Source organism: Rattus norvegicus, chromosome X (genome assembly GCF_036323735.1).
Source record: "Rattus norvegicus strain BN/NHsdMcwi chromosome X, GRCr8, whole genome shotgun sequence".
Classification (NCBI taxonomy): domain Eukaryota; kingdom Metazoa; phylum Chordata; class Mammalia; order Rodentia; family Muridae; genus Rattus; species Rattus norvegicus.
Window position 1 is genome coordinate 56,578,412 of NC_086039.1, and position 14,950 is coordinate 56,593,361.

The window sequence follows — 14,950 nt, forward strand, 5'->3', positions numbered from 1 at the left end:
ACGGCATAAAACACGTAGTTAACAGAAACTAATGAAATTGTTGAAAAGCATTTTTAAGATGTTAGCATCAGATTAATCTCTGAGCAGTAATTCACTGAAAAAGTTTTCCTTCATGTATTTCCTTTTTGCCTTTTCTGATTATTGCTCCATTTTTCAATGCCAAAAAGCCACAAGATGGCATTGAAGAGTCCATTTACTTTGCACACTATGTTTAGTAGAAAAATTGGAATAATCCTAGTAGCATTTTTCTCTACTATGAAATACATTCCAACAGAAATATAAGGAATCCATTAGCATATGGAAAAGTTTTCTTGACATATATAAACCTTATTTTTCATTACTACTTATACACATAATATTTACCACACACAGGAATAATGAAGCAATTGTGATTCTCATTTGAGAGAAAAGTAAATCAATATAACAAACCTAAATAGACAATATTAGAGTGTAGTTAGTAAAATATAAAAAACAACCAGTGTGAAGAATATTTAGAGATGAATATTTATAAAATATATTTTATATAATCAGAAAGGTATTAAAACTTATTAATGTTAGTTATTATCTTTGACTTCAGGCAACACTTCCAATGCATAGGTATCATAAAAGATCATAAATCTAACACAGGCAATTCACCTTAAGTAAGTTTGAAAAAAAGAATTAAAACAAAATTTATTATTTCTGAAATGGTATAGTCACTTTTACCTAAAGATACATGAAAAACCACAAGGAAAATGTTTGACACAGGGTCCCACTGTGTAACTTGCATTGGACTGAAACTCACTATTTTTAGACCAGGTAATCCTAAAACTCATAGTGATCCACCTGCCTTTGCCACCCCATTGCTGAGATTAAAGGCCTGAATAAAACATATAGCTATAAGACAAAAGAATTTGGTGAGGCAACAATGTAATTTTTAAATGCAAGCCAACATTCCTGTCTTCCTTTAACTGAACCTTTCGTTTAAAACTCATAGTCTTGGGTTCTTGATTGTAACACAAGCCATAAAGCAGAAAGCCAAAAGCAACCAGTAGTAAACTAAAGTGCTTGTGATTGTTCCAAACCCTGTCTATCTCAATATTTTCTGTTGTTGTTTGCTTGTTTTTTATCAATTTGTAAACATATAAAATATGTTGCAGAGCAAAAGGGACATTTGTGTAGAACTGAGTCTATGCTGAAATTACTTGTTAAATAAATAAATAATTAATCATCCTTTGTCTTAATGGTGTAACGTATGAAAATTGCTTCTTTAAAAATATGAAACACAAGATTGGATAGATTCACAAATTTGTTCCATTAAATAAGACTTCATAGAATCTGGATTGAAAGCTCTGTGTCTTCGTTTCCAAGGCTCTAAATTTCATGGTATTCACAAATTAACCTGAACAATTTCTGGAAAAATAAGTGAAGACAGGTGTTTTCTAGTGGACATTATCTGTGAAAACTGAAATGTCAGTATCAGTTTTCTGTACAAATAACTTATCAACAGGTTATAGACAACATGAGGACTAAGTATAGAAATATCTAATATGATTCTCTTTATGTGAACTAAAGGGATTTAAATCACATACTTCAATCTGAGTAAAAGACATTTTTCCTGGAAAGAATTTGTTTTCAGTTTTATACATGCTAAATCCAAAATATAACAAGCATTTAAAACTAAGTGGCCTTCTTGTATACTAATTTTTATAACAGACATGTTTAATAATGTACATTAATTTGAGATGTTTGTGAGGATAGAGGAGGAGTTAAAAAGAAAATAGTGAGGAGCAAGTGATGTAAATGCAGTATACCTATATAAAACACTCAATAGATATATATGAAAAGTAAACTACTTCACCTACTTTCTGATTACTTTTCCTTTTTGTCTCCAGATTTCCCTAAATTTTTTATTGAGTAATTGATTTTCACTATCTCCGTTAACTCCAAAATGTAAATGGCTCTACAATTTTGATAATTTTTCTTCTCTTGGTTTCTGGGAATTTTCCTTCTTTCTCTTCAATCTTTTCATTATTTTCTATGACAAACTGCTCTTTGCCTTACAGTCTTTTCTAGTTCAGTTGATCTTTTTCATTTCCTTTCTGTCTTCTTTCAGCTGCATGCATTTTCTAGATGGTTTTATTCCCTCATACTGCACTTGATATGAAGATAAACAAAATCTGCACCTATTGCCTTGACTTTTATAGTCTAATGGAAAGTGCTCTCTTCTAAAAGGTATGACAGCTTATAACTGACAACATGCCCTTGATCTGGCAGTCCATTTGCTAATGCGATAAAGTATCTCAAGATAATCATTATGAATTATCAAAAGTAGATACTAAAACCACTTATGTGAGAAAATCAGAAAAAGGCCATGTTAGGGTATACTGTAATCCACAAATCAAAGTTCAAATGAAGCCTCCAGAATCTAGGAAGACTTCTCCCCTGTAGTCTCCAAGCCTTTAAATGTATGGCTGTTGACTTCAGAAGTCTGATCTAACAAGCTGTGAAAGAATTGGTTTCTATTGTTTTAAGTAACCCTCTTTGTCATAATTTGTCAAAGTAATCACAGGAACTTCCGGTCATTAATTCATTAGTTCAATGTTCCCACTACCACTGCTCATACTACTGCAGCTAAACTTATTCCAACTTTTTGTCTGAATAGACATTCTTCCTTCCCTTTGCTATTTACAACACTATGAATACATCTTCTCAGATTTGTTCATAATCCATCCCACATATCTACCTGATATTATTAATTCTCCTTCACAAACATATTTCCTCATTCCCTTTGATTCCCTTTTCAGACTCTAATTAAATCTAAGTATGATTTTCATAGAGTCCTTCATGAGTCACTCATAAATCCTACCACCCTTGATAACAAGGAGGATTAGGTGTCTAAAACTATACTGTACTCTATTGTGACTTCCTTTCTGTGTAAAGGCAGCTTTCTTGTTGGGCATTTACAGATGTGTGCACCCTCATTCCATAGGCAACAAGTACCTTCATTTTATTCATATATTTCAAGAAAAGAGCACAGTAAGTAGGTGTTCATTCTAGTCACTAAATTTATTATGGAATGGATTAAAATAATTAAACACTAAGGTGAAAATTTACCCTATAATTTAAAATCCAAAATCACTTGTGGAATATGATATAACTTCACATTTTATTCCACTGTATTTTTTTAGCTTCTTATTGTTCCCTTAAAATAAGTGGTTATTTCTAGTTTCTCTGCTTCAAAGACCTCTAGTATGATTGAGAGAATCACAATCCTCCCATTACAGAATGATTTCCCTTACCGTTTTCTTTCTAACATCCTACATTTAACCAATCATCAAGCTCAATAGATTATGAGTTAAAAAATGTCTTCTGTCTTCCATCTTCTGTATTCTCATAGGTTTTCCTTTGATTCAGAAAGTCATTTTAGTGTCTATTTTTTTTGTTTCACCACCTTAAAAAGGACAGACATCTTTTTCAAGTTAATTTAAGGAAAAATGTCTGTTTTAAAAAGCACTTTTTGGAGTGAGATTATAACTCAAATATCCCTTAATTTAAAGCACCATTAGTGTATGCTGTTTTCCTCCTTCATAGCCCCCTTATCTTCCTCTTCCTCTGACATTCCTTTCCTAATACTTCTCATTCCACGTGACTCCTTTTCCTCCCCAGGGACCTCAGGAATCCTACAACCCGTTCAGCAAAACAATACAATGTTGTTTTTTTTTTTCCTATTTCTCCTATTTCTTTCTGCTTTCTGAATGGCTCCTCTTTCTCTAGTCTCCAATCTAATGCATTAAAGTGTTGTTCAATATTTGCTTGAATTAGTAAATTACACATTGGGGAAAACAAAATAATGTTTGTGGAAATAGGCTTCCGTCCTTATCCCTAAAACCCATGAGTACAATGATAGAATTCCTGAAGAAGGAGACTTAGGTGCACTTGAGTACATTAAGCACTTAATTAATTAATTACTTTGTAGATCATCCTGGAATTTGTCAGAATACTCATAATAACCCATAGTGCTTATAACAGAGAGAAAGAGGCAAAAATTCAGAGAAAGAGCTGTGACAGCTGAGGAACATTTAAAGTGTTATACCAAACACAGAAGAACAAAGAAAATAAAAAATGCAATCACTTCTATAATCTCCCAAATTTCAACTGAATTAAACAGATAGAGTTAATAAATATTTTTTTTTGGTTCTTTTTTTCGGAGCTGGGGATCGAACCCAGGGCCTTGCGCTTCCTAGGCAAGCGCTCTACCACTGAGCTAAATCCCCAACCCCGAGTTAATAAATATTATTAAAGACTTAAGCACCATAATTGTGCTATTCTGTTAAAGAAGCACTAATAGTGTCCTTATTATAGGTAATACCTTAACCTTTCACCTTGGCATTAAATATGTAAGTCAATATATTCATTTCTTTCTCTACAATGTCCATGTAGTGCCATTCTGTTGGGTTTATTAACTTGAAATAGTACATCCTTGGAATTTTAATCAACTTGAAAATGTTGTACATGTTGACTTTTATTTTATCGATGCAAACTGACTATGAACAGTCATAATTCCCCACTATTGGCATTAATCTACAACAATCATATAAAATCTCATTACAGAAAAACTAAGTTGCCAGTGAAATTCAAAGGTTTACTAGATATAATTATTATGAAAAGAAACTGAATGGGTTTCTAGTTAGGTACCAGGTTCTGTATTTGTTAGACTTATTATAATTTAAGGCATTATCTCAGAAGTAATGGCACTTACGCTACATCAAATCTCATGCATGATTTTTAAAAGTTCAAAAGTATAAAAGAATTTTCCAATAAATAAATATTGCACATTTTTAGCTTTAAAAAATAAGGGAAAGCTCAGAAATTTGGTTTTTCCAAGCTTTCCCAAAGAAAAAAATTAAAATAAAAAGTCACTCATACTTTTTGAAGTATTTGACAAACTGAGAGTAAGCACATGGTAACATAATAAAAGGCAGATGCTGAGGGAACTAAGTTGTCTCTTTATCATGTAGAATTAAGTTCACTGACTTACAGAAATGCCCAGGAAAACTGATATACATAAATCATGTTGGCATTAGGTAGAGGTAACCCATGTGGCCTCTCCTACTCTATCCAGTAAAATTTCACTTGTATGGTAGTAAGATGTTTATTACTTAAACAAATAAAGATCCATAAATAAACATAAGACTTAGAACCTAAATTCTGTCATTGGTTATTTATCTAGTATTTACTTTTAGAAATTATCTGGGCCCAAACTCTGTAGTTTCAATAAATCTCTTGAGGTATGTTGTCTTCTTGTCAGAAAGAATTTCCTCTAAATCATTTCACACAAGCAGGTGTCTCTTGGCAGCTCCTAGAATGAAGAGACCAAATCCCTGCACAGTCCTCTTCCTACGTAGCAGCTTACTGCTCTCGGGAATTTTTATGTATCATTAATCTTCTCTAGAATAATATGAACTTTTCCATTTATGTAATATAGCCAGTTCTTCCTCTCTGTATGCTCTGAGAACTATGACTATATTTTTTCTATGCTTTACTTTTCATGTGTCTGTCATCAAGAGCTATCCTCTTTACAAGATGGCGACTTCTGAGCAATATTATCAAAACCAAAATCTCAGCACAATGACATCAGTATCACTTTAAACCGGTATTGCGTCTAGTAAAAGTCTGTTAAAATAAGATCCAAAGAGGCAGGTCTCCTTCTTTCTAATAGATTGTGAACTATATTCTAAAACTTCAAAAACACTTATGGTTTGTAAAATTTTCTTGTCTTCACTTAAATCCCTCACATGCATTGAGTGTTGCTTATCCTGAGTTGCTTTCTTCCCCTTTAATAGTCTACCAGTCTTTTTTTCTTTTTTTCGGAGCTGGGGACCGAACCCAGGGCCTTGCGCTCCCTAGGCAAGCACTCTACCACTGAGCTAAATCCCCAACCCATAGTCTACCAGTCTTAAACAATATATTATAATCATTTCATTTTAAGACATAAAATCAAGCTCTCTGTCTCCTTCTGTGTCTCTCTGTCTCTCCGTTTTTCTGTTTGTCCCCCTCACCTCTCTCTCTCTCTCTCTCTCTCTCTCTCTCTCTCTCTCTCTCTCTCTCTCTCTCTCTCTCTTGGCAGGTTTGCTGTGTACACCCATTGGCCTAGAACTCACTATGAAGACCAGGCTGGTGTTGGGATGGATAGTGTCTAGAACCAAAGTCATGTGCAGTTTTTGTTAAATCCTTCAGTTTTGTTTGACTATTTGTAAAACTGTGTTGGTCCTACTCCATGTTGATCGAATAGTAAACTCCACTTGTCCCTTACTAGATCCATTGGCCACTTTCTAGCTGATTCCCTTAATTATTCACTTATTAAGAAATTCCCATGACTTGAGGAGTTCAACAAAATAAAAAGGACCCAAAGTTAGGTGGGCGCGAAAGGAGAAATGGATCTGGGAGAAGTTGGCAAACAAGTAAATTAAGATAAAAATACATTATATAAAATTCTCAAAGAAGTCAGAAAACTAATATCAAAATAGAACTGACTAGAAATACAACACCAAAAGATATATCAATGATCCCTGTTTGATGTGTTGTTCTTTTTTCTATATTAGCAAAGAACAGGTTTGAAACGAAACAATTACAGAATTTTTCTAGTTAGAAAATACTAAGCAGATGTTTTCTATATATGGTTATTGGGATATATTTCACTGATAGTTCACTTACCAAGCATAACCAAGATTGGTTAAATGAATTCAACAAAGATACAGTAGCAGTATCAAAGTGAGTGGTTTGCACTGACAACCTACACTAAAATAAAAGAAGAAGGCAGAGAGATGGTGACAGGAAAGAAAATGGGGCATGAAATTGAGGGAAAGAGTCCCAGGAAGGAATAGGAGAGGAGAAGATGAGAGTGGAGTAGAGAAGTGGGACCTAGAGTAGAGGACTTAAGAAGAGATGCTGAATGGAATAGAAAAATGTAAGGCAAAATGAACAGGAAAGTTTGCTAAACTGTATATTTTGGTTGAGGCACAAGTAATTTTAAAGCAAGTATATGCTTTATGTGATTTTGTAAGAATATTCAACACTTGACATACAGTCAGATATTTACTTACTAAATTTATTTTGACACCATGCATTTATATTCTTTTTTTATAGTTACTGATTTTTATTATATTTTGGTTTTCTTTTTTTTATTAACTTGAGTATTTCTTATATACATTTCGAGTGTTATTCCCTTTCCCGCATTTATATATGTATAACCTTAGATTATTATGCAGTAAACCAGATTCAATCTCATTTATCATAGCATATACATATCAGAAATGACTACTTAAAATGAAACATGAGTTTGTATTTTGAATATTTCAATCCAGAAAGCTATCAAAATATAACTACCTTCTTAGATTTAATTTTCTCCTTAAATAATAGCAAAGAGTGTAAGTCAAGGTGGTCAAAGTAGCACATCTCCATTTGTATGGGAACTCCTCACGCTTTCCAATTAGATTTGTTACGGAGAAACAAATACTTCCTTCTAAATTGTTATGGACTGACCATATGTGTTAGTCTGAAGCAAACACTACACTCAATTAACATGCCATAAAACTGCACATTGTACTGTGTACTTTAGTCATGCTTTGTATATTTTAAATTTAATGCATGTAGAATTATTAAATTATCTACATTTACTTGTGGTAACGGTGAATGAAATATAATATCCGGTAACGTACACTTGAAAAGCATTGTATTTTGAGTCATCTTTATCAAACTTCTTAAAGACATATAAAATCAAAACAAAATAATAATGACAAGACTCTTGCTTAATACACAAGATCAAGCTTCAAAAATTGATTCAGATTCTCAGGCCTCAGGGCTTCTGGTTTTATCAGTTTGAATAGGTGTGAAGATTAAGTCCTTCCTCTTTTAAGGTGAAGATGCCAAGGGTACTCCTGTCCTTGATCTATGGAAATTAGTGAGGATTCTATTCATTAAGCTACATTCCTGTTTCTCTCAAGCAACTTTGGCAACATAGTGAAAATGACTGAAAGCTGGGAAAAGTATATGAAAAAATATTGACTCTCAAGTTTTACATTTACTGCCCAATCCCACCTGATCAAATTCACATTCATCTGAGTCTTAGCATGTATATTGGGAAGAAGCAGTCACAATTTAACATATCAGGGCAAATGTTTCACTTACCCTATTTGTTGTTTTTTATAATTATATAAAGACATTTTATTTAGGAGGGGAGAAGTAGGTATGCGACAACTTCATTCATAAACTGAAGACTGCAAATTATGAGAATCCCAATAAAACTTACGATACCATCTAAATAATATTCTCCTAACTCAGATTTATATTTTTAAAATAAAGTTTACATGTGTAATATTGTAAGGTTTTTTTTTTTGTAAATCTAAAAGCAAGAGATATGAACTGTCTAGTAGTCCCACGTTTCTAGATCTGCTCCTTGTTTCCCAAACATAGGAAGTGAAAGTCCCACTTTGATTAAAAACAATGAAATCCTTGCTGCTAAATAAGAACTTGTATACTATAGACCTGTCACCAGTATTTTATGATGAGGAAAGGTCACATTTGCATTTCAATAAATCATACATCTGACATATACAGAAATAACTGAAAAAAGCAGTTGTAATGTGATATAATAACAAAGAAAATGAAGATTTAATCAACAATAATACTCATATTACAGTTTGCTTATATTTTAAAATACCCACAAAATAGTAAATGAAATAAAGTGAAAAACTACAACCATTATTTTTCTACAATTCCTACAATCACACTACGTCTGGATGACATCTAAAAGTAATATCACCAAAATGTTGCTGTGTACCTAATAGACTCAGTAAACCAAACTTGCACCAAACCTACACATATATCACTTCCCAGTTTCTCTCCAAACTTTTATCTGCAGAAGGGATTCTTGAAAGCAGAATTATTGGCCACTTCCTCTACTGGTGGCAGTTTCCACTATCCTATCACTACAAGGCAGATGCTACAACATTCCAAATTATGATGTCACAACTCTGTAACCTTTTGAGATTCGACTCAATCATTGATTTGTTTACGAAGCACACTGGGAGCACACTGTAGCTGGAGCAGCTAAACTCAGTTCCTCTATTCTTCCTTTATGCCTAAAAACTGTACCTTTGAAATGTCTATAATCTCATGCTGCATGGAAAAATGGCAATGATAAATCATATCAATAGCTTACTAGACAGAAATTCATATCAGTATGTATTCACTTGAGCATTATATTATTCCCTGACTCCAACTTTGAAGAGACAACTAGAAACTAAGCACATATAATGACATGGAATTGCCCGAATTTCAACACTAATTGAGTCATTTCTGCCTTGCATTGCCATTCTACTCTTTTCCTTGCAAAAATGTTAGGGTTAATGCCATGTCCTTTTCTTAAATGACACCATTTTTTACTGTAAATCCTTCTAAGTGTGTCAGCAAAACAGACCTTAAAAGAATTCATTATAGATATAATAGTTAAGGAAATAATAGTATTAAGAATAAGCTGAAATAATACACAATAATGTTCCATTAAAAATGATACTCTCCAAGAGAGCATTAAAAATCACACTGTTTAATAGAATCTGAATGATACTTTTGGTGTAGAACTTATTCATCCTTCTAATTCATCTCAACAGTGTAAGTCACTTTCATTTTCACACACACTATTGTAATTGTAATTGCATATTAATACCCTTCATTATTCTTCTATATACCTATGATTTCTACGTAACATATATTCCTCATACTTCTCAGCTCTCACAAATAACACATGTGTATATGTCACAGTCCGCATTAAGTAAGGGAAAAAAAAGAGGCACTTCTTACCAGAACCTCTTTTGGTCACAACCTTCAGACTCTGAGTGAAAGTAGCATATAAGAGAATCAAATGTGGAATCGGAGCTTTCATCTTCCAGTTCTTGCTGTTCCTTAAGGGAAAGATAAAATGAAAACAATAATTTACAAGATTTATTGACACATTTAGACTTTTGTGTATATCTCTTTCTAGACAAGAGTTGGGCCATATATCCTTGGCTGACCTTAAATTCTCTATAGAACAGGCTGACATTCCACCAATGACACCCCACCCCCTCACAGCTTCAGCTTCCTGAAAGGGTGCAAGTATGAACCAATGAACCTGTCTCTTGTGCCCATTTTACTGTGGATTTTCAAAGCAATGACTTTCTTTGTTCCTCCTTCCAGGTTAGATTGAAACATCCTCACTTGTGTCTTCATTCTTGTTAAACTTCTTATGAATTATTAATAAGGAAAGAATATCACAAACAGAATCTGTATTACATTTTCAATAAAATATCCATTTTAGGGTAAATCTAAATCAGTAATGCTTATGATGTTTCCATAAGCTTCTCAGAATGATTTCCAAACTTAAGTTCAACTGAAGTTTAGAGTTTCTCTAAGTTTAGAAACCTTACTTGTGTTTATATAAGGAAAACTATCTCTTCATTTTGAGAACCACTTAATACACATTACTAAAATTAACATTTTAAAATATCCATTGCTACAACACAATGTGGTCTTTTAAGTGTTTATTTTATGAAACAAAAGTTTATCAATTGTATGTCTCTCAAGATCTGAGATTTTACAACTCTCTTTTTTAAAAAATCTGGAAAACATGCTTCAGAAAAAGTGTAAGGCATTTAGCTATATTGATTGAACATGGACTGACCCTGGACTCTGACCTCATAGGTAGCAATAAATATCCTAGTAAGAACACTAGTGGAAGGGGAAGCCCTGGGTCCTGCTAAGACTGAACCCCCAGAGAACTAGACTGTTGGGGGGAGGGCGGCAATGGGGGGAGGATGGGGAGGGGAACACCGATAAGAAAGGGGAGGGGGGAGGGGGATGTTTGCCCGGAAAACGGGAAAGGGAATAACACTCAAAATGTATATAAGAACCACTGAACTGAGAATAGGTCCCCCGTTGAAGGAATCAGAGAAAGAACTGGAAGAGCTTGAAGGGGCTCGAGACCCCAAAAGTACAACAATGTCAAGCAACCAGAGCTTCCAGGGACTAAGCTACTACCTAAATACTATACATGGACTGACCCTGGACTCTGACCCCATAGGTAGCAATGAATATCCTAGTAAGAGCACCAGTGGAAGGGGAAGCCCTGGGTCCTGCTAAGACTGAACCCCCAGTGAACTAGACTATGGGGGGAGGGCGGCAATGGGGGGAGGGTTGGGAGGGGGACACCCATAAGGAAGGGGAGGGGGGAGGGGGATGTTTGCCCGGAAACCGGGAAAGGGAATAACACTTGAAATGTATATAAGAAATACTCAAGTTAATAAAAAAAATAATAAAAAAAAGAAATACTCAAGTTAATAAAAAAAAGAAAATAGGCACATTGTTTAAGAAAGTTACAAAAATATAAGTCATCATATACTGTAAAGGTCTCTTCAGTATATGTAAATGTGTCCTCAGGATACTAAGAGGTATGTTAACAAGCTGTTTGGATATCCAAAAAGCAAAATATTTCATTTTACATGAACTATATATACATTTTCTTCTCCAAAATATCTCTTTTTAAATTTTATAGTTAGAAAATGGAAAGATTGCACATATTTAAGATATACAATATGAAGTTTGATAAGCACTTACATTATGAAATGGTTACCACAATAAAGTAAATTAACACATTTATCCCATGACATAGTTGCCTTTTATGCCAAACTTTTAGGGTAAAAGTTTGCAAAATGTACTGTCAGCAAATTTCAATTACATAGCAAAGTATTATTAAGTAGAGTCCCCTTAGTGTATATCAGATCCCTAGAATTTATTTATTTACTGGAGAAAGTTTGGGCTCTTGAAACAACATCTATTTCATTTTCCTAAGAAGTCCTGGCAAACATCACTCTGCTTTTCTTTTGTATATGAGATGAAAACAATAGAGTTGAATAGTGCCGGACTGAATTTGAAAAGTAGCAAGTCAGAACACAGTTCAGATATACTGTAGGCCTATGACAGCACAAGTTTCTTTGCAAGACAATTTGATGACTTCTCATTGCCAGCTGTCTATCCTTATGAGTTTTTACATATGGGAAAGCTGAACTGCAGTTTGACAGCCACTTTTTTGCTCTCCCACAGCCTCAGATATATATGACTATTTTAAATGATTAATTCACTCGCATTGATAAAAATCTATTAAAATATACTCTACCTTATAACTCAAAATCTATTCACTTGACTCATCATCATCATTAAGTCTCAAAATCAGAAAATTATAAAAAAAAGGGCATGCAGAATAAGCAATTTTAACTTTAGTACACATTTAAATGATGATAACGTTTTTAAAAGCAAGAACCTAGAATTATCACAAAGATATAAGTGAAGCTCATCCAAAGAGCTAATTCATCAGGCACATCTAAATAAATGCCACATTGCATTGCAAGATTGACTCATGCGTTCCTAGATTCCAAATCCTATTTCTCGGCCACTGCACTAACTAGAAGTATAGAAATATTTAAAGTTGGTATCTTCAGCCTTCAGGTAAGCAGCATAAATCAGATCCTTTCTCAGTGGGAGTGTAATCAGTGCTGCCCAAGAAACTGCAGGATCCAACTATAAGCTGCAAGCCTTTCTAGCTTAACTATCATGTTCCTTTACTCTTGTTCAAAATACTATTTCCTTACCTGTTTTATTCCTATAAGACACAAAACTAGCCTGCAATTTTATTTAAGAAATTCAAATATCTTTAGAAAGCATCAGTTTTGTAACATCAAGATCCTTAATTGATTCTCTTGAAACTGGGTAATAGGAAAAATAGATTTATATGCATTTCATGGTCTTAATGCTGTGGTCAATCTATAATAATCTTTAAAATGTCTTTTAGAAATTTTATTGTAACTTAAACTGAAAGATAGATTAAATATGCCCAACCATAGATATTCATGACTTGCTGTGCTGTCAGCAAAATTAAGATCGTTACCAAGAAATAGCAACGAAAGTATATCTAATAGTTCCCTTTATCAGCAGGCAATATGTTTCAAGATTGTCATCTGATCCTTAAAAATACAGATAGTGCAAAGACCTATGAATACTATGTTTCCTTATTATGCATACCAACACTTAATTTCAACTTATAAATTAGATGTAGTAGGAGGTTAATAAAAATTATAAAATATGCTATAACAAGTTTTATAATTTCCCTATCTCAATACTTTGTTGACCTGTACTCACACCTGCTGTGATGATTAGATGATACACTGAAAAATGATGGGGTAAATTATTTGAATGGTACACACCTTTTGGCATCGAATTAGGCTACTGCAGAAGGATTACTTGCCTTCATGTATTATGATTCCACCACAATCTATTTAATAACTGTGATGGCTATAAAATGACTGAAAGGTAAGGGGTATATACGACATGGACACCATGTGTGGAGGGAGTATGTACATTCCAGGTGAGGAAGAACATAACACCATGGGATTTCATCAACCACTCAGAATAGCACGATATTTGGAACTTGTGAATTGTTGATTTGTGCTATGTTATAGTTTATAGCTTTACAGCAAGGATTACTGTGAGATATTTTAACTATAAACACGTATATCATAAAAATGGTATTACTATATGAACACTTAGTGAAATTCTTATTAATTTTCTTATTGTTAAACTGAAGCTCATATTTTGAGTCTTCTAGTTTCCTTCCCATTACTGTGATAGAAATAAATAAATAAATAAATAAATAAATAAATAAATAAATGAATGAAAACACTACAATTAATGAGAAAATGAAAGAGATGAACTAAATTATGTTCCCAAGTTACAATCTGTCATTGAGGGAAGACAAGGTAGTAAAAAACTAACCATACATATGTATGTATTTGTGTATATATATATATATATATATATATATATATATACACACACACTAACCCCTGCACAAAATATGGTATGTTGCTGGGCACAATGTCTTGTATCTTTTACATTAGTTAATACTAAAGAAAATCCTCTATATACCTGTCCACAGACAAACTTTATATAGGCAATTCCACAATTATGGCTTCTGTATAATGGTGTTAGGATATGTCAAATTAATAGTAAAGGTTAACCCCGAAAGTTGTCAGTGTGACACACAAACATGTGACTATTAAATAATACATTTGTTGGCCCCAAGATCTTATGTAAATATAACATAAAGCATAGTCCAACTCTGAATTTATTACACTCTTTTAAAATGCCAGTGTTTAAAAAAGTCAATGACTTTAAAAGTTCAAAGTCTCCCAACAGTGGCATCCTATCAAACTAAAATATTATATATTTGTTCTTATTCTAAAACAAGTGTGGACATAAAGCAAGCATACTTAAACATCAAATAAAATAAATAAATAAAACAAACAAACAAATAAATAAATAAATAAATAAATAAATAAATAAATAAGAGTTGAGCAATGTAGCACAGTATTTGTCATTAGGGATTCATTTTTACTTGCATCTCCAAGATTCCAAGATTCTGGTATATTTATTGAGAAAGGCTTCACCTACACCAATGGCATAACTCCAAGGACTTTGACACTGCCATAATGTACCAAGCCTCATCTTCTTTTCATGACCCCTTTAATCCTGCAATTTTCATGCTTTCAAAACCAATTACATGTGAGTGATTTTGATGTTGTCAAGCTCAGCTTCCAACTTAAAATGTGTACTTAGCTTCCTCGGACCAAAGCTTTTGTCTGCCTAATCTGAGAAAACACTTTCCTATTCACAGAAAATTTCACCTCAATGTTGCTGGTAACTTATTAATCAGAGCTCATTCTTCAGTTCCAGCATGTCAAGCTCACATGAATTCTTAGTCAAAGTATTACATAAATAGCCCCTAGTTCACTTTGTAATTAAGTCCTTACTCCCTTCAGAAAACTCACAAGCCAGGCCTCCACAGGCTACATTACCTTCCAAGATCTAACAACAGCTCATT

General features: G+C 33.3%; 1 protein-coding gene across 2 annotated transcripts in view; it reads right to left on the minus strand.

The window, feature by feature from the left end:
* The window catches only part of Il1rapl1 (interleukin 1 receptor accessory protein-like 1), a 1,504,708-nt gene that overhangs the window by 1,255,633 nt on the left and 234,125 nt on the right, over positions 1-14,950 (minus strand). The window contains exon 2 of one of the 2 annotated variants that reach the window (XM_017602087.3): positions 9,841-9,941. In XM_017602087.3, the coding sequence (XP_017457576.1) occupies positions 9,841-9,922 (82 nt within the window). In that variant the 5' untranslated portion in view covers positions 9,923-9,941. 2 annotated transcript variants of the gene reach the window in all.